An 18,969-nucleotide genomic window follows, 5' to 3' on the forward strand; every position below is an offset into this window, starting at 1 on the left:
GAGTGATCTGTTTTGAATGTGTAAAACATCTGCAGTATAGTTAAGCACCTTATCATCCAGTACCAGCTGCTGTCAGTAAAAATGAATTGACATTAAATAACAAATATTCATGTTGGAATCAAAAAAAAATTTAATAATATACCTTATAATACATGTTCAAATGTTTGTAGGGTATAACAGCCTTAGGCTACAACATCAGCATCAGGAGTTCATTGATTCATTGCTTACATCAAAATAAAACGTTACCAAACTTTATTCTTCTACCTACCAACATAGTCCCTGAATCTGTGAGTAGGCTGAGGTGTGTGGTAATTAATTAGACCATTAACCGCTATTCATCAGAGGTGTGTGTGTGTGTGTGTGTGTGTGTGTGTGTGTGTGTGTGTGTGTGTGTGTGTGTGTGTGTGTGTGTGTGTTGTGAGTTGTGGGGGGGGCTCCGTGTGACTCAGCTGATCAGACAGGATTGCAGCGCTCACTCATCTAGAGAGGATTTAGCCAGTAGCGTTTCCGGACCAAAAGAAATCAGGATATTTGACGGAATTTGGAGAATCTGCGTCAGACATGTGATGTAAACGCGTCCTCCTGTGGTCGCTGTGGATCCAGGTACAGCTGCAGTCAGGAGGTTGCCAATGGGCACGACGGTAAGTCACAGTTTAATCCACTGACACATTTTTGTGCGTTAGTTCCTTCACACTGGTGCCCTAGCTGTCCCGATGAACGACTGTCGGAGAACTAACCTGGTGTTTTAGCAATTTCAGCAATAACTGCTAAAAGTGCTGCTTTATTGTATTGACATCATGATGAGAGAAACTGCAGCGCAGTTTAAAGTCTGCTCTACCATACAGTGAACTACGTATTTCGAGGAATGGTACTGATTTCCTCTAAATCTCCAGGGAACAAGTTGACACAAAGAATATTATTATTATTATTATTATTATTATTATTATTATTATTATTATTATTATTAGGGATTTTAAATAATTATATGTTTCCTAGGCTCTGCATGTCTGTGTGCCCAGGTGCAGTTGATGGTTCAGGTGTGTGTCTTGCTGTTGAGGCTATGCTTTACTGATGCCCATGCCCGCCTGCTGCAGCTGTTTCTGAGTGGCATTGTGCAGTTATGTCCGTGGTACTGCTTGTGGCATTGTGTGTCCATGCAGTTAAGTGTGCCTGCCTGTAATGGACATTTGTGCTGCAGCAGCATTCTGAGTGTTACATAACAGGTTGTCCTCCACATCATCCTGTAGGCAGGGCTGCCCAGGATTAAATAAAGACTCAGTGCTTCTCCTTGGCATGGTCGAGCGCTTTGTGTGCGGGATACAAGCAGGAACTTCCACTTCTTTGTCACATACTCTGAGCCCTGTGCTGAATGCTTTTTTCAACAGAACATGCTGATTTCTGCCTTTCAGAAAGCAAAAAGTTTTAGACCATTTTAGGTTGAGTAATTAACATTTCCTATTGAGCCAAAAGACAAAGTGGCAATATTTATTTCCAGTATTTAGTCAGGCTGCAATTAACCATCATTTTCATTATGAATTAATCTTCTGATTATTTCCAGAATAAATCCGTGAATTGTCAAATTGTGAGCACTTCCCAAAGCCCAAAGTGATGTCTTGAGATTTTGTCTTTTGTCCACCTGGCAGCCCAAAATCCAAATAGACTTTCAGTGTTCAGTCATAAATTCCTTACCTATAAGAATGTGGAACCAGTCAAATGTTTTATATTTTTGTCTAAAAAATGATTTAAGGATCAGTCAATTATCAAAATTGTTGCCAACTAAGTTTCCTTTTATCCACTAGTGGATGATCATTGCAGCTCGAGTCTTCAGTATGGTGATTTCCTTCTCAGTCTTCTTGCGATCTATTTCTGTCCTTGAAAAATTATAGTACACTTTACCACAGCAGTTCCTGATGCTGGTGCATCTCTTGAATTGCTTATTACTGCAGCTGATACTACTGCAGTGCATGTCTTCACTAGGTTAGACTGGGAGTTAGGTGTTGATGGATATAAGCAACTTTAAAGAGAGATATTAAGTCTACATCAGCTTTGAGTCTAGGAAGAAATGCCCCAACCAAGCAGTATCAAGTTCATAGTTAAACTATCTTATTAAACTTAAGGTTTTTATACTGAATTCCTTTTAGTGAACAAAGTAGATCCACTAGTATTAGTCACAGGATATATTTTATTGCCTAGAATTAATCGTCACATCTTCTGATTTCAGTCTCACACTGAATGACACTGCTTAAAGAGCATCTATGTGGCTGGGACGACGCGTCGACATAGTCGACTAGTCAACGTATTCAACAACATAAATTCGTTGACATGAATAATTTGCATTGACGCATCATCCCAGAGACGCCACATTCACGCCGCAGCAGTTCCAATTCTTCGCCATTGGTCTTTAGAGCCAAGCACCGCTGGAGTAAAGGCGACCTGCTGTGTAATTCACACAGAAAGCTGACGCTGCGGTTCCTAAAGTGGCGTGATGGTACACATCATGATGACGTCTGTGTGTCCTGACCCAACAAACATCCTGGAAAGTGAAAGGCTTACGTTTTTCACTCTAAATTACATAATTAAATCAAAGCTGCAAGCAGCGATGAATGGGCCCTCCCAGTCCACGCATGTGGGGCATGCTGCCGTTGAGGTATGATGCGTAGATGTATTCAGGGGAAGACCCTCTACATGTTTGAGAAATTTGCAGTAGATGGCAAATTGTTTGTGGAAGTTACACTAAGTTGATGGTTTTATGGCGAAGCATCAAAATGGAGCATGCCACCAGGTGTGACGTAAGTGAACGCTTTTACGCAGCGCCTTAGTGGCTCATGGGGAAGTAGTCACCTGAGTTTCATGTCATTTGGACAGACTAACGTGGAGATATGCAACACTTTGTGTTTTGAGCAAAATGTACAGCAGGGGTCACCAACGTGGTGCCCGCGGGCACCAGGGAGCCCCCAAGGACCACATGAGTAGCCCTCAGGCCTGTTCTAAAAATGAAAACTGAATATTGATATTATTTGTCTCCCAGGTTGTTAAGTCATTGTTGATAATTATTGTGAGAAATCATTAGCGTGATCTGTGTCTTCACATAGATGAGTATCATTAATCATTAATAATCATATGTAACAAAAGGCAAACTGAGCAAATTTGTTATTTCAGAAGAGTGTATCAAACTGGTAGCCCTTCGTATGACTCGGTAGCCATGAAGTAGCTCTCAGTTTCAAAAAGGTTGGTGATCCCTGATGTACAGGAAGTTGTTATTTAATAACTTAAGTATTGTTTGGCATATCAAAATTCTTTTAATAACTCTTTGTCACAAGAGTCCACAGATGCTGTGAGAAAAGTTTGGTGGAAAATGGTAAAATCGCCTGGGAGGAGTACGAAAAAGTAGGTTTGCAACATTTTGCGAATTTGCGGAAAAAAGCTATAAGCGGAAATAGGCGCGGCCTATAATGACGAGATTCAGCACAATTCAGTGAACGCCTGGATATAACGTTTTTGAATGTGCGACAAAGTATATGTGAGTTATAAGCCAAAACGCACTTTCCTTGATTATCGCGCCACCTAGTGGTGGAAATGGAGGATGACAATAGATTATGAAATTTTTTGGCAGGGCTAAAAAGAAGGTCCATAGTGTAACCTAAAGCCCCCCACACACCGCCCAGACTTCCATCTGCCTTATCCGACCACTCTCCAACCACTCCGTTGCCTCTTGTCTGACCCGTTCGGGAGAAAAGTTGTATTGAAAACACACCGCTTCGACGTGCCGCCTTCTCCACAGTAGTGTGTACGTTCTGCGCTTGCGCAAGATGCAATAAGTGGGTGGCAGTCGTGTTGTAAGTTGTAAATGAGAGGCTTATGCACGCAACTCACTTTACTTTCGATCAAAACAAAACTGAATTATTTCAGATAAAAAGAGCTGCATACTAAACATGCAGCAAGCCCAAATTAATTCGTCCTGAACGGACATAACAACTAGTCTCGTGCCAGTACTGCAAAACATGAAAACGTGAAAACAAGAAATGACAGAACAGAGTGCATAGAAAAACAAAGCCCACACGTTATTCCACCCCTCCCACACACTGCGCTGATTCGCTCGCACACTGCCAATCAGAATGGCCATTCAACTGGCACACAACCAATCAGAGAATCCAATGGCACAGACGTCTGATGGCCCTCCTCCTCAGACTTTGCATGCTCAATCGGAGCCAACAACATCCGCCCAGCTCTGAAAGCTTCCAACGCAGCTGAACACACCAAACATATTTGTTCCCGACCTTGTCCGAGTCTCTCCAAACCCTTCAGACATCCAACGGTTGGGCCGGTGTGTTCCTGCCTTAACAGGCAGGCGCTTAATGGTGGACCTCCTACCTGTAAGGTTGCACTCGGGGATCGACATTTTTGTCTGCTATGATGGTGGCACACAGGAGATTCAGCTCCCATAGTGAGTAGTTCAAAAACATTTTTAGTAAACTCTGCGTACACAAACAATGTTATCAATACTCATGTTCATGTTTAGAGACCCTGGTGCCACTACAAGCAAAGATTCATATTGTGATGAGCCTTTTTGGTGTTTTAAAAATAGAGAGTTTGATGCTAGTGTGCCACTGCCTCATGCACTCCATTGAAAATTAGCTTGCCCGAAAACGAAACTACGGTAAATCTTTAAAGTGCCTCATTTGTCTTTGTAAGGATGGCTGATGAAAGTTTTCAAAGAAAGTACTTTTTATTGAACAATGACAGACGAGTGTGTGTGTGTGTGTGTGTGTGTGTGTGTGTGTGTGTACAGCCACCACCGCCATCGTCAGCCGCTGAGCTGGTCAGGCAGGTCAACCCCACCCATGTTCTTTTTATAGGCATTGATCAGTGTGGGACAAGGAATGTCTCTCACAGCCCAGCGTCCAGCTCCATCCCTCACCCGTCTCTGTGCCGTCTCATCTGAAAATGCAGGATGGATGGTTGAGCACACAGACACCTCTTGTGTGTCCATCCACTTCACAAAATCGAGTGGGCCCTCTCTTTCTTTCTATGGTCTTTTTTATTATTGTCAAAGCATGAATAAGACAGTCACTGCACAGGAAGATCATTTTTGATTTTTTTTGTCTAACATCCACCCATGACACAACATAAACCGAACATGGACATACTCATACAGCCACTGAGAAAAAAATAAATGAATAAATAGAAATAGAAAAGAAAAGAAAATGTGAATAGACAGAATAAAAATAGTAAAAAAGATTATCAGCCATACTTAGAAAGAAAGGGGGGAGAAAAAAAAGTGAGGGGGAGGGGGGCCTACTCCATAACTGTTGTCGAAGGTTTCTCATAGAATACCAAGAAGGGGCGCCATATATTGTAGAATGTTTTTCTCTGATCCCCGAATAATGTGTCTAATCTTCTCTAGATTCATACAGGATGTCATGTCTCTGAGCCAGTGTGAGTAGGAAGGAGGTGCTGAGTCCCTCCACTTAAGTGAAATAGTTCGTTGAGCTAGTAATGAGGCAAAAGCCAGAAAGTTGAGCATAGCTTTAGGTAAGTCCAAATCTGGAGCAATGCCAAAAATACCAGTCAAGGGATTCGGTTCAATTTGGTGTTGAAGGGTTTCTGATAATGCACGGAAGACCGATGACCAAAAGTTACTTAAAGAGGGACAAGTCCAATACATGTGGTGGAGTGAAGCAGTTGCACCTTTACATGTATGGTCACATGTAGGGTCGACATCAGGATTCATTTGCGCTAGTTTGGTCTTGGAAATGTGGATATGATGCACTACTTTAAACTGCAAAAGTGCATGACGAGTGCACATAGAAGAGGAGTGTACCCGGTCCAGCACCGAGTCCCATACATCCTCTGTAAAGGTATAGTTTAGGTCTCATTCCCATGCAGTTTGTATAGCTGCCATTGAAGAGCAGTCCAGTTTGGAAATAAGGTTATAAGGTTATAATACCTTTGGAAGCTAACAGAGGGAAATATATCAGTAGGGTTGACTGGGGGTTTATAAGGAAATTGGATCATTAAGTGCTGTATGAAATCCCTAATTTGTAGAAATCTAAAAAAGTGGGTTTTGGCAATGCCAAAAGTTTCAGTTAATTGAGAAAAGCTAAGAAAACAATTATCAATGTATAGATCGTCAAAGCATTTCAAACCTTTTCTGTGCCAAATCTTAAATGCACCGTCAGACATTGAGGGGGCAAATAAATGGTTAGCAGCAATTGGGCTTTTAAGTGAAAAAAGCTGTAGTCCAAAACTTTTCCTAAATTGACCCCAGATTAGCAAGGAATGCTTAACTACTGGGTTGCTCTTGGGAATATCCGAAGTGAGTGGAAGTGCGGCGCCTAAGAGGGTAGGTAAGGAAACAGGGTTGCTAGCACAAACCTCCATTGTCACCCAAGCCGGAGAAGAGGGTTCAAGATGGAAATGCTTCCAGTATAACAAACTCCTAATATTTGCTGCCCAGAAGTGTTACTGGAAATTAGGCAGAGCCATTCGCCCTGTCTGCTTGGGTCTTTGGAGAAATGCTTTCCGCAAACAAGGGTGTTTACCATTCCAAATATAAGATGTCATTAATGAATCAAGAGCTTTGAAAAAAGATTTGGGGATGAGAATGGGAAGACACTGAAATAAGTAGAGGAACTTTGGGAGCAAAGTCATTGTAATTGAGTTTATTCTTCCAATAAGGGACAGAGACAAAGGAGACCACTTGGATAAAATCTGTTTGGCCTGATCAAATAAAGTGAGGAAAATTGGATTTTGCAGTCAAATAGGCATGACTTTCCCATTTCTCACAACTCATGACCAACCATAAAAACAACCCACGGTTCCTCTACCTTAGATATTCTAACAGGTTCTAACTCCCACAGATGATCATTGCGAGAACTTTGCAGACCACTTCAGAACAAAAATCAAGGACATCAGATCCTGCCTCTTATCCCATCAAGTTTTATCTATTAACACACCTGAACTGTTGTCCTTGCCTGAGGAAACACTGGACAGTTTTGCCCTGGTTGATGCAAGGACACTTGGTAGAGTATTCTCCCAAGTAAACCCAACAATCTGCCTTTTAGATCCAATTCCCACATCACTCTTAAAATTGTTTTATGGATTCTTTGAGGAACAGTTTTTAAACACCATGAACTGCTCTCTTTAGACGGGTGTCTTTCCCACCGCCTTCAAAACGGCGGTGGTGAAGCCCCTTCTTAAGAAGAGCAACTTAGACCCCAGTGTTTTTAATAACTACTGACCCGTATCCAACTTACCATTTTTAAGTTAATTAATTTTTTTTAAACAGAAACAACATCTTAGAGAAACATCAGTCTGGTTTTAGGAGAAAACACAGTACCAAGTATTCTTTTACACTTGCATACATATACACAAACATCATGGTATAATATCATGCTATTTAAGTTGCATACACAACCCATTTTTCCCAGCGTTCAGTACATTTATCCAACTGAAGTCTTAAAACAAAATTAAGTCTCTCCATGCAATCAATTTCTTGAACGATCCCATGCCATTGGGCCAGTGTTGGAGAGTCTGGTTGCAACCATTTTCTATTTATAGCTTTTCTGCCACTTGCCAGAAGATTTTTCAATAAGTGTTTGTCCTTATGTGGGACTGTTTCTGGGCTTTTACAGAGATATAAATTAATAAAGGAGAAACCTAAATCCACCCCCATTATTTTATTTATCTCAGTTGACACCCCCCTCCAGAATGATTGGATTTTTGGACAGGCCCAAAAAACATGAAAGTGGTTAGCCATAGAGGTTCCACATTGTCTCCAACAGAGGCCTCGGCTCTGTGAGCCTGTTTGCAGTGCTGTTATCTTAGGAGTTATGAAAAATCTCACTACATTCTTCCAGCCAAATTCTCTTAACGATCTTGAGTTTGCAGTTGTTGCTTGTGTCTCACATATTTCCAACCAGGCCTCCTCTGATATTTGCATTTCTGACTCCCTCTCCCATTTTTGCTTTATGGATGTTGTAGAATGCTTTTTAGAAGTTTGTATACTTTTGTATATTCTCGAGATCAACTTTTTGTTATCTTTTTTTTGTACGCTTCATGAAATATAGAGATCAAGTTGCATTCCTTCTCCTCCCTGATTTTTATTGATCTATGAAAGTCCTGCTTCACCAGTCCAAATCTGACTGAAATGAGAGAGCAAAAGGATGTGATACCTCTCCCAACCCACTGCTTAAAGCCCCCACCCAAATTAGCAGGATCAAACTCCGGGTCGTATGCCACCCAATTCAAGACTCTAGCCTGTTTCTCTATTTGTAATTTCCCCAGAACTTTAAACCATAGTTTAAAAGTAAATACAGTCCATTCATTCATAATATTTTTCAGCTTGGTTTTTACTTCCTATTAAAGATTGTATTGGAATGTTTATCTGCGATTTCCAAGCATTTCCATTTAGATTCATAATTTGGGGAACACCAGTATACTAAGGGTTTCAGTTGAGCAGCATAATAGTGATCCTGTAAGCATGGTAAAGCTCTTCCTCCCTTCTCTTTTTTTCAGCTGAAGAGTCTTAAATTGAACCCTAGGTATTCTACTGTTCCAAATGAACCCTGAGATCCAGGCATTCCACTCGTCGAATTGTTTTTGGGGTACCTCTAGAGGCAACGATTGGAAGAGATAAAGAAGCCGTGGCAACACATTCATTTTAATTATTTCTATTCTATTACTCATATCAAGTGGGAGAAGGGATCATCTCGAAATGTCAGATTTGATCTCTCTATTGATGAGGCTGTAGTTGTTTTCAAAAAGTTTTGACATATCTTTAGTGAGGTTTATCCCTAAATATTTTATTTGGGGCGAGTCCCATTTAAAATTATATTTTCCTTTAATATCTAGGTTGGGAGTATAGTTAAATGTGAGGGTTTGGGTTTTTTGAATATTTAACTTATATCCTGAATATGAATTATATTTTTTTAGCAGGGACATCAATTCAGGGATGCTTGAGTCAGGGCTGGTAATGAAGAGCAGGACATCATCTGCAAACATACAGGTCTTGAGTTCTTCTTCTCTAATATTAATTCCCTTTATCTCAGAGTCCTCTCTAATCGCTTGAGCTAGAGGTTCAATAAACAACGCGAATAGGGTCAGGCTCAGGGGACAGCCTTGGCGTGTCCCTCTTTCCAGGTTAATAGTTTGTGACAAATGTCCATTCACCCTGATCCTGGCTGTTGGAGAGGAGTATAACGCTCTAATACATGTAATAAAACCATCTTTGAAGCCAAGTCTTGCAAGCACCCTATTTAGATATTCCCAACATTGCACTGATGTTTTCTGATGTAATGTGACTCATCACCTGTAGTGTTCTCCTTAAATTATCCTATGTCTGTCTGTTTAATACAAAGCCTGTTTGATCAAAATCCACCAGCTCCGGGACAATGGACTCCAGTCTCTTAGATAGGATTGAAGCGAATAATTTATAGTCTACATTCAAGACTGATATTGGTCTGTATGAGCTGCATTCATTTTTATCTTTTCCTCCTTTCGGGATAATGGAGATAACTGCTTCCTTCCATGATTGGGGGGCTTCCCCTGTTTTCAATGTATGATTGAAACAATTAAGCAGGACCGATGTCATCTGTAACTTAAATGTTTTGTACCACTCAGATGGGTATCCATCCGAACCAGGAGCTTTATTAGCTTTCAATCTTGAAATGGCTCTATGCAGTTCTTCCACTGTTATCTCAGCCATAATTTCTTTATTTTGTTGTTCTCCTATAGACGGTAGGTCTAGAGAACTTAGAAAAGTCTCTATGATGGTAGTTTCTGCCATGGCTGGTTGGGTATACATTTCTTTATAGTATTGTTCAAAAGAATGTTGGATATCCTCTGAATCGCTGCAGATCTTTTGCGTCTTTGGATTTCTAATCTTATAAATGGTGTTCTTTACACGTTGTTTTCGTATCCTCCAGGAAAGTAATTTCATCGCCCTATGCCCCGTCTCGTAATACCTTTGTTTGGTGAATTTAAGTTGTTTTTCAATTTCCTCATCATATATACCATTTATATCTTGTTTAATTTTGTTTATTCTAGTTAATATCTGACAGTCTCCTTGTTCCATGTGTCTAATTTTTAATAGCTTCGTTTCCTCTTGTAGTACAACAAGTCTTCTTTGTTTTTCCTTTTTCCGAAAAGCTGTGAGGGCATTAATGTTGCCTCGAATAACTGCCTTTGCTGCATCCCATAAAGTGATTGGAGAAACCTCTCCATTATCATTATCCTGTAAATACGTATCCTGTAAATACGTATCGAATCTGTTTCTGTACTGTTTTGTCATTTAGGATACTCGTGTTAAGTCTCCAAAGTGTATTTTTCCGTTGATTAGTCAGGTGCAGGGTGAGGTAGACCCCTGAGTGATCAGATACGTCCCTAATCCCTATCTTACACTCCCTCACCTTGTGCCAATCTGTTTTTTACATAAATAAATGATCAATTCATGACTATACAGAGCGGCATGAGGAATAGCAGGTGAACTGTTTTTTCCCGGGATGAGACTCTCTCCACACATCAGGCCCAGCTCTGCAAACATCCGCTGGACTAACATGGCGTTTGGACTTTTCTTTTGGCGCTGGTTAGATGTATCTACCTTGGGTTGAAGTTGAATATTAAAATCACCACCACAAATTAGAGTTCCCTGTGTTTCTAGGACTATCAAGTCAAATAGTTTCTTAAAGAACATTTTTTTGCTCCCTGGGGGGGCATATACATTAAGTAAAGTTACTTCTTGATTGTCTAATTTACCCTTTATTATTATAGCTATGGTCTAAGTAAGAGATGTCTGCCAACTAGTGGTGAGGAGTATGAATGACATGTAACCCCCCTTTAGGAGAAAACAGCTGTTTTGTTGAGTACAGTGGGGTGTCGCAAAATTGTGACTTTGGCGCCTAAAGGGTTAAGAATGGGGGACCATACTGGGGGGATTAGACCCCGATCACATGATGATATTTCAATTAAAAGTCACTGAGTTTGTCTTCTCCGGTCACTCACCCCATCATATGTGGTGATAGTTACCCTGAAGCGTTTCATTCGCCACTAACAGATGCTCCCTGTGGAGCATGCTGAAAGCTTCGCAGTCTGTCTCTTATCCGCCCCTGATCCACCATCTGTCTGCGACGATCTGCACCCGTCTTCTCCCATGTTGCAGTTTTCCGCAGCTTCGGCGCTGCGGAGTCTAGCTCTTTAGAATTTTCCAAAGGAAATCCTCTCTTCTTCGGATCTTTAGCGGCCTCTGCTGCGCTCTCGTAGACCTGGGTGCCACTGTCAAAAAACACTCCCAGCTTAGCTGGATGTGGCGTTTGGAAACGGGTGCCTTTGGCTTTTAGCTCTCTCAGTATCCCCACATATGCCTTTCTTTAGTATCTCGGGAGGATAGTCTTGGTCGAAATATATCATTTTCCCCTCATAGCAAACATCTTTCTTTCTCCACGCAGTACGCAGTACCTGTTCTTTCACTCTGAACTCGAAGAAGCAAATCACCAGTGATCTAGGCGGTGCATCTTGGGGAGGCTTTGGGGCGAGAGCCTGGTGGCAGCACCGTATTCCGAGGTCCATGTCCACGACCGGGAGGCCGACTTCTGATTGTATTAACTTTGTCACAAACTCCGATAGGTTGGACCCCTCCGATTCCTCTGGCACTCCGTATATGCGGAGATTGTTCCGACGTGAGCGTGCTTCTAGCTCGGTTAGCTTAGCCTGTAGTGCCTCTTGGTTCTCTTGTGCCTGGGTGAGAGCCTCCTTCGCTGCCGTGTCCCATTCTTCGATGTCGGATATGTTTGGCCTCCGCCACTCTTGCTGTGGTAGTCTGTAGCTCACCTGTAGCTTTATGGAGTTTCCTGTTGATTTCTCCTCTGAACTTGTTCAATTCTTTCCTCATGTCGTCCCGAAGGGAAAGTCGAAATTCATTCATTTCACTTTTGAGATCCAACCTAAGTGCACGAATCTCGTTGAAAATGGACTGCATGAAGGGGCTAACGTTAGCTTCTTCCTCATCTGCGTCGCCATTGTCCTCATAATTTTCCTCCTCGCCGTGTGTTTCTTCGTCAGTCTCTCCTCTATCATGGCTTGAGCCTTGTTTATCTTTATTCTTTTTTTGTCCACCCCCTTCCATGTTAAGTTTCAGTGCAGTTGTTTCCCTTTTAATGTTCTTCAAAGGGGATGGAAATCCGACCGGTTGGGAGCGGAGTTTTCAGGCTGCCATTCACTTCAGTGCCACCGGAAGTCCCCCATCAGATGGAATTTAGATAACAAAAAGCTCACAGTGTTGGTTCCACTGGATCTAAGCACCACTTTTGATACAGCAGACCATCACACATCACTTTATTAAACCGACTCAGCCATCTGGTCGGCCTCTCTGGTACTGTCCTCTTCTGGTTTTGTTCCTATCTCACAGACCGATGTTTTTATGTAAGTATGGATACATGTTCCTCAGGAACCCATGAAATTGGATGTGGGGTTCCCCAAGGGTCAATTTTAGGTCCACTTCTTTTTAATCTTTACATGCCTCCTCTTGGGGATGTCATAAGGAGACACGGCATTTTTGTCTGTCTTCCTTAAAGCCTTCAAAGTGTCTCACCCAGGCCCCTATCTGTGGCCTTGGGTGAGCTGTGGCTGCACCTGTTGCTCCCCCACTCCAGCCTTGTTATTATAAAGGGAGCATCAAACCTCTACTGTCTCTACTGTTCCCTGGTCACAGTAAGAACACAACCTCTCCTTTCTGGGCAGCCAGGTCCATCTGTGCCGGCCTACTTCCACTGCCAGATTGTGCTCACTCAGTCAGTACTTAGTCAGTGTTCTCCTCAGTCTGGTGTCAGACACTGTGGTCAGGTAGGCTGCCACAGTGTACGGATTGGGGAAAAATGAAAGTGAGTGATTTAACAAACAGACCAGATCTGTCTGAAAACCAGCAGGAGGAGTTGTGTGCCCTGCTGCTAAAGTGGGAAAAAGTTTTTGCCAAGCATGATGAGGACTTTGGCTGGACAGACGTTGTGTCAGGCTCAGACAAGCACCGTCTTACTTTCCTTGACTGATTTGACTTGGCTGACATGAAACGTCGGATGAACTCTTAGGGACCGGGGCAGACAAAGTCTTACAGCAGCGGGCCCGACGATCTTAGTAATGGGGAAGGGACCCACAAACCGAGGAGCCAACTTCTTGGAGGGAACCTTAAGGTTGAGGTCTTTCGCCGAAAGCCACACTCTCTGGCCTTGTTGATAATCTGGGGCTGGGTGCCTTTTTCGATCCGCTGTTCTCTTGACCCGATCTCCCTGTCGAATCAGTATTTGTCGAGCAGCGGCCCAAATGTGTCTGCAGCGTCGAACCATGGCATAGGCAGAGGGAACCGACACTTCCCCTTCATTGTCTGGAAACAGTGGGGGTTGGTATCCTGTGGGAGCTCCCTCTGTCCAGGATTCAGGGTTGCATCCACCAAGGCCACTTTAATAGCTCCATCCTCCTCCAAGGACAAGCTCAGGTCACGAGGTCCGTGCACATCAATATCATCTATGTGGCACAGCTTCCCCAGTTTCTCGTACCGACCTATAGACAGACTGTACGGGTGGGGGTTACAGAGTCGCACAGGGACTCTGCCATTCCTTACCACCGGCCATGCCTACATTACTGGCATCTGGTAGTGCTTCCGCCATGATGCAGTAGTCTGCTCCTCATGGGCCCATCTGAACCCGGCACCACACTATCACTTCGTTCTCAGGGGGACCCTTATGTTGCTCTGGCGAGCTGGCCGCATATATCCAAGCAACCCATCCTCCACCGTTGTAACCTCAACGTGTTGGCAGGTTGCAAAGGTGTCCTTACATACTCTCTGCTTCTGCAACTGCGATGGGGAAGAAACAGACTCTCCGGGCCATTTAAACAGGGTATTCCAACAGGCAGTCACAACATTCATACTTATAATGAGCAGGTGTGTGCAGTGTTCATCCTTCACAACAACAACTCCCCGCCCAGGTATGCTAATGCCCTCCACCTCAAAATCTAACGCTGCGTAGCCAGTGTAGGGGATCTCTAAACCATTAGCTGCTCTCAATCAAAAAAACACAGGGGTCATTCCAAGTTTAACTTGGGTGAAATATTCTTCCAGAAAACTCTCTTGCATTAGGGTAACTTGTGATCCCGTGTCTAGTAACCGCTGAAGCTTAACTCCTTTATTGGCTACACCTATGGTGGGGCTTTGTCCAATAAATGTTGGCCCTTCTGGTAGCGAATGAGCAACCCCTGCTCCCCGGACCTCAGCAGCAGAGATGGCTAGTTTAAAGCCGGCTGTGGAGCATTTGGCTTAATACAAAACCTGGCTATGTGTCCTGCATGTTTGTACCAGTGGCAGATAGGTCTACCTTGTTCGTCCCGGTCATTGGCGTACGAAGTTAGCCACCGCCTCTCTCTCTCTCAGACCTTCTGGAGGGCTGTGGGACAACTGCAGCTGGTTGGAGAAGTGGTTTGATCTCCCTCATTAGTTCCTGGTTGAGTCCTCTCATCTGTGCTTTCACATCCTCCATGATCTCCTGTTTCAGAGTCTCCTTCCAGTCAGATCCCTGTGATGGTTTAGGGGCAACACGTGAATTATTAACAAACGAGCATGTTACCTCGGTCTGTGTGTTCCCATACTCTGCGTCCAGTAGTAGTGCCTCCTGGTGGATTGCAGCAAAGTTTTCCTCAGGGTTACGGCGAGCATAAACCTTCAAGGCCTGAGCCAGGGAGCACTCTTGCGGCCCAAGCAACAGCTGATCTCGTAGGGCAGCATCGGGGGGAGTTGTCTGGGTCATGCTGCCGCAGCCTGCAATATAACTCACGCAATCTCAGAATAAATGAGGGCACAGTCTCACTTGGTCCCTGTGTGCTACTAAAAAACTATGATCTTAAAACTGAGACAGGGGTGAGATCTCCATATAAAGAGTTCAAATAGAGGAAAATTTTGCGAACCCGCTCTTCTTCCCCCTCTTCCAAAACATTAATCTAATGCTTAGCTTCCCTCGCTAGTGCTCCCAGCACAATCTCAACTTTTTTCAACTCAGTAAATTCCTGTGATCCTAGTAACCCTGATATCTGCTTCTTCCAATCACAATATTTCAAATTATCCCCAGGCCCTTTAAACTTAGGCAGCCACGAGGCACCTGGGTACACAGGCATCATCACAATTTCTGTTTCTTGGCTCACACAGCTGCTCTCGAGGCCTGACCCTGCCAACAATGCCAAATTTGTAACACAGAAGTGTTAAAAAGTACAAATGATTAAAAAGGTGTGTGGTTAAAATTGATTGTGAAGTTTAAAATCAGGCGAGAGAGCAGTTGTTTAAAACCACACCACAGATATACACTGATATTTATTCGCAGAATAAAACTGGGTTGAAACCACAGATGAAAGTCCATAAAAAAATGATAAGACCTGGGAGCTAGTATAAGGGGCGCTGAAAGGCTAAAATGAGGGAAGCTAAAACCAAGGGGCAATAAAAGTCCAATAAAACAGTTTGGGTGCTTATCTGCAGGGGGAAGGTGGCAGCACATGTCCAGTACATCGGCGGGGATGGCTCGGTCATCGATGGAAAGAGAGCCACATGTCCTTTATTCGGTCCCTGGTCTCCTGGTTCTGCCACTCTGCACTGTTGACCTCTACTGGCATGGTCTCAAGCTACTGTAGGCAAGACGGCAGTCATTGCACTTTTACACAAGCAGCTATCTTGAGTTGCGCTTTATCATTCAAGGCCGCTACTCACACTGTTTCACTCTTCCCGCCTCTTCATGGAACCTGCCGTCAATTAGCCACCTAGCTCCTCCGTCCACTGGGTGCTCTGGCGTGGGTCCTGCGGTCAGTGTTCTCCCTAGTTAGCATCGCAGCTTCCTGCTCCTTCACCCCCAATTTCCACTGGATACGTCTCCACTGCGTTGCATCTCCGCCACGCCGGTGGAGGAGATACGTTTCACTTTAGTCAATGTGTCAATCCCCACCAAGTCCGCTACACTGCGTATCAGCTCCATCCCAGCTCCGGCAGTCCGGAGCCCTCCGGAGCAGATACGCAGGACTTCTATTTCTGGTGGATGCCGGACCACGACTCAGCAATTCAGCACAGAGCAAATATAGCGAAACAGGAGGTTGTGTAAATACTCAACAATAAAACATCCGGTTACTTTTCAAAATAAAACACTCATGTTAATAAAACCTCTTGACGACAGCTCATATTTCACTTACAGTTTTTTTCAGTCGCTAACAAGCACTCACCCATACTTCTGATACTTTTTCTAAACTCTTAACACAGACTCACACCTACAAAGCACAATTGGCCAAATGGATAATTTTCTTCTCAAAAACACATATTGTTAAATATATACTAACTCTTCATTTCAAAATAGAACACACCTTTCTCTGTACAAACTAACTTTACCAAAACACTGGAAATCTGACCCACAATGAGATTATGTTGTCAAAGAATAACACTTGTTTTCACTTCAGAAGGTACATGCAGTCAGTCAAAGTACACCAGGCTTCAAAACACTGGCTATTGTTGATATTACTGCATAGACTTGTGTTTGTTTCAGTTTTACAGATATTTGCATGTAAAACATGCAATACAACATTTCTACACTAAATTTCCTGGTTGGGAACTGTATGTAAAAGCATTCCACTAAAAACCAAATCATTTTTTTATTCATTTACTGTTTACTACAAGAGGTACAGTAGATATAGGTACTGTTTACAGTGGGATAGAACAGAACACTTTTACAGTACTGCTTACAGTAAAGTGAACAAAATATCCATGAAACACAAAAGAACATTCTGAAAAAGAAAAAAAATGCAAAAAGCTCAAAATAATAAAAGCACAACATTTCTAAAGTAATTATCTAATCTCTGCGGTCTTCAGGGTTAGGCCACATGTTTTCATCAACATCGCATCTGATATTATCCAAGGCAATGCACCTGGGATAAAAGCGTTTAGTATGACGGATCCACCCTTGGCAGTTATCAGCTGTGATTTCCCTGCAGCCAGCATCCATGGCTTCAAGGAGGGACATCTGGTCATGTGGCTGATGGTCATAAACCTTCCACCTCCAAGCAGAAAAGAACTCCTCTATGGGGTTGAGGAAAGGTGAATAGGGTGGAAGGAACAGACGCAGTAGTCTTGGGTGGGCTTCAAACCATGCTGTAATTGCTTGGGAATGATGGAATGCCACATTGTCCCAGATGATCACAAAGGTCCTCATGTTTTCACCTTCTTGATTCTGCTGTGGGATGAGGTGATGGTGGAGATCATCAAGAAAGGCAAGGAGGCGCTCTGTATTGTAGGGTCCAACCTGACATCTGTGAAGCAGCAATCCTGCGTTTGAAATCGCCGCACACATTGTTATGTTTGCCCCTCTCTGTCCTGGCACATCAGCTGTGGCCCTTTGTCCAATAACATTTCGTCCACGACGACGCCTTTTGGCCAGATTGAATCCCACCTCATCAAGGTAGATGAACTCATGAGGTGCCTGGTTGGCCTCCAATTCCATAACTCTCTGAAACAAAGTTTCAAATGCAAATCATGTCATTACTGTACACCATACTATGCTGTAACCAATTACAGTGCTGTACTGTCTAGGTTACCTGCTTGCAAAGTGCAAAGCTTTTAGAATTGAAGATTGAATTGAATATTCACTATACCTGGATGTATTGTTGCCGTAGCTCTTTGACTCTTTCACTATTCCTCTCAAAGGGAACAGTGTAGAGCTGCTTCATCCGCACTCTGTGTTTGGATAATGTCCGTGCAATTGTTGTGAGGCTGATACTGTCAACATTTTCAAACATGTCATTGTCTTCTACAATCCGAGTTTGCAGTTCATGGAGTTTTATTGCATTATTTGCAACTACCATTTCCACAATGGCAAGCTCTTGATCATTATTGAGGAGCTTTCCTCTTCCCCCAGAGGGAGGAAGACGTTGCATCCTTTAGAGGGACAAAAAATTCTATGTTAGCGTTTCTGTATGGCCTTACTGTATTGACATGTCAAGTGAGAATACAAATAATCCATGTAAAATGCAATACATACCTGTTGGTTTGTCGAAAAATGCGTACAATGGAGGCAACTGTTGACCGCCTCACATTGGGCTGCACTCTTTCACCAGCCTCTCTTAGTGAAAGACCATGGTTGATGACATGGTCAATGATAGTGGCACGAATTTCATCACTGACTACCGTTCTTGTAGCCCTTGGAATGCCACCACCACGCATTCTTATACCCCTACCTTGCCCTCTCCTTGGGCCTGCTCCTACACCTGCCCCCCTCACTACACCTCTCACTGCACCTGCCCCCCTCACTACACCTCTCACTACACCTGCACCTCTCCTTCGTACTCTTCCTCGTCCAGACATTACAATGTTTTTCTTTTTACTGCTTCCAAGAGAAATCACTCCTCAAAGTCCTCCTTTTATAGTTATCAATGCAGCTGAAATCATTGGAATCAGCTGTAGTTGGCCCAATTTACCCCACATAAATCAGCTGTGTGTCAATTATTCAATTGCTAGTTCATTATCAGCTGAGATATATTGTTTTTTAACTTATATCAGTGCAGAAGTAGAGGATTTTATACTGTATCTAAGGTTTGGAGTATTGTTTTTGCTATTGTGGCATGTTGTGTGTTAACATTTGTAAATAATACAAAAACAATCCATAATTTTGTTGGGAGGTATCGCGTGTCTCTTAAGAAAATGTAAGCATTGTGGAAATGTGTTCACTGACTGCATATTGTGTGAAAACGACATGAAATGTGTGAATGGTATGGCCACAGAAGTCCGATGCTGTGCTAATTGTGTTTAGAGCTTCGAAAATGTGTTAACTGATTGGACAAACGCTTGTTAGTCACTGAAAAAAACTGTAACTACATCACCAAAACGTCAGAACAGGCAGGGCCGGAGTCAACAGGTCAGAGGTTTTTCAGAGGTCAATGAAGAGACCATGGACGAGGAGAAGCTCA

The 18,969-nt window shown here is 43.0% G+C and overlaps 2 protein-coding genes across 3 annotated transcripts in view; one reads left to right on the forward strand and one right to left on the reverse strand.

Annotated features, from left to right (window-relative positions):
- The first annotated feature begins 499 nt into the window (after positions 1–499).
- LOC119016612 (microtubule-associated tumor suppressor 1 homolog) overlaps positions 500–18,969 on the forward strand; it is a 106,465-nt gene continuing 87,995 nt past the window's right edge. The window contains exon 1 of the mRNA XM_037092601.1: positions 500–641. The gene's annotated coding sequence lies outside the window, so the exon portion shown is untranslated. The remainder of the gene's footprint in view (positions 642–18,969) is intronic.
- LOC119016674 lies at positions 16,195–18,863 on the reverse strand. 2 transcript variants are annotated; one of them, XM_037092780.1, is made up of 3 exons: positions 18,319–18,863; positions 17,659–18,288; positions 16,195–17,513 (listed from the first exon to the last, which is right to left on the reverse strand). In XM_037092780.1, exons 2-3 carry the CDS (start codon positions 17,938–17,940, stop codon positions 16,860–16,862), a joined length of 936 nt encoding a protein of 311 aa, XP_036948675.1. In that variant the 5' UTR covers positions 17,941–18,288; positions 18,319–18,863; the 3' UTR covers positions 16,195–16,859. The 2 variants fall into 2 exon arrangements, with proteins under 2 accessions (XP_036948675.1, XP_036948683.1); XM_037092788.1 differs by having other exon boundaries at positions 17,659–18,270; positions 18,301–18,863.

This window comes from Acanthopagrus latus, chromosome 1, assembly GCF_904848185.1.
Source record: "Acanthopagrus latus isolate v.2019 chromosome 1, fAcaLat1.1, whole genome shotgun sequence".
NCBI lineage: Eukaryota > Metazoa > Chordata > Actinopteri > Spariformes > Sparidae > Acanthopagrus > Acanthopagrus latus.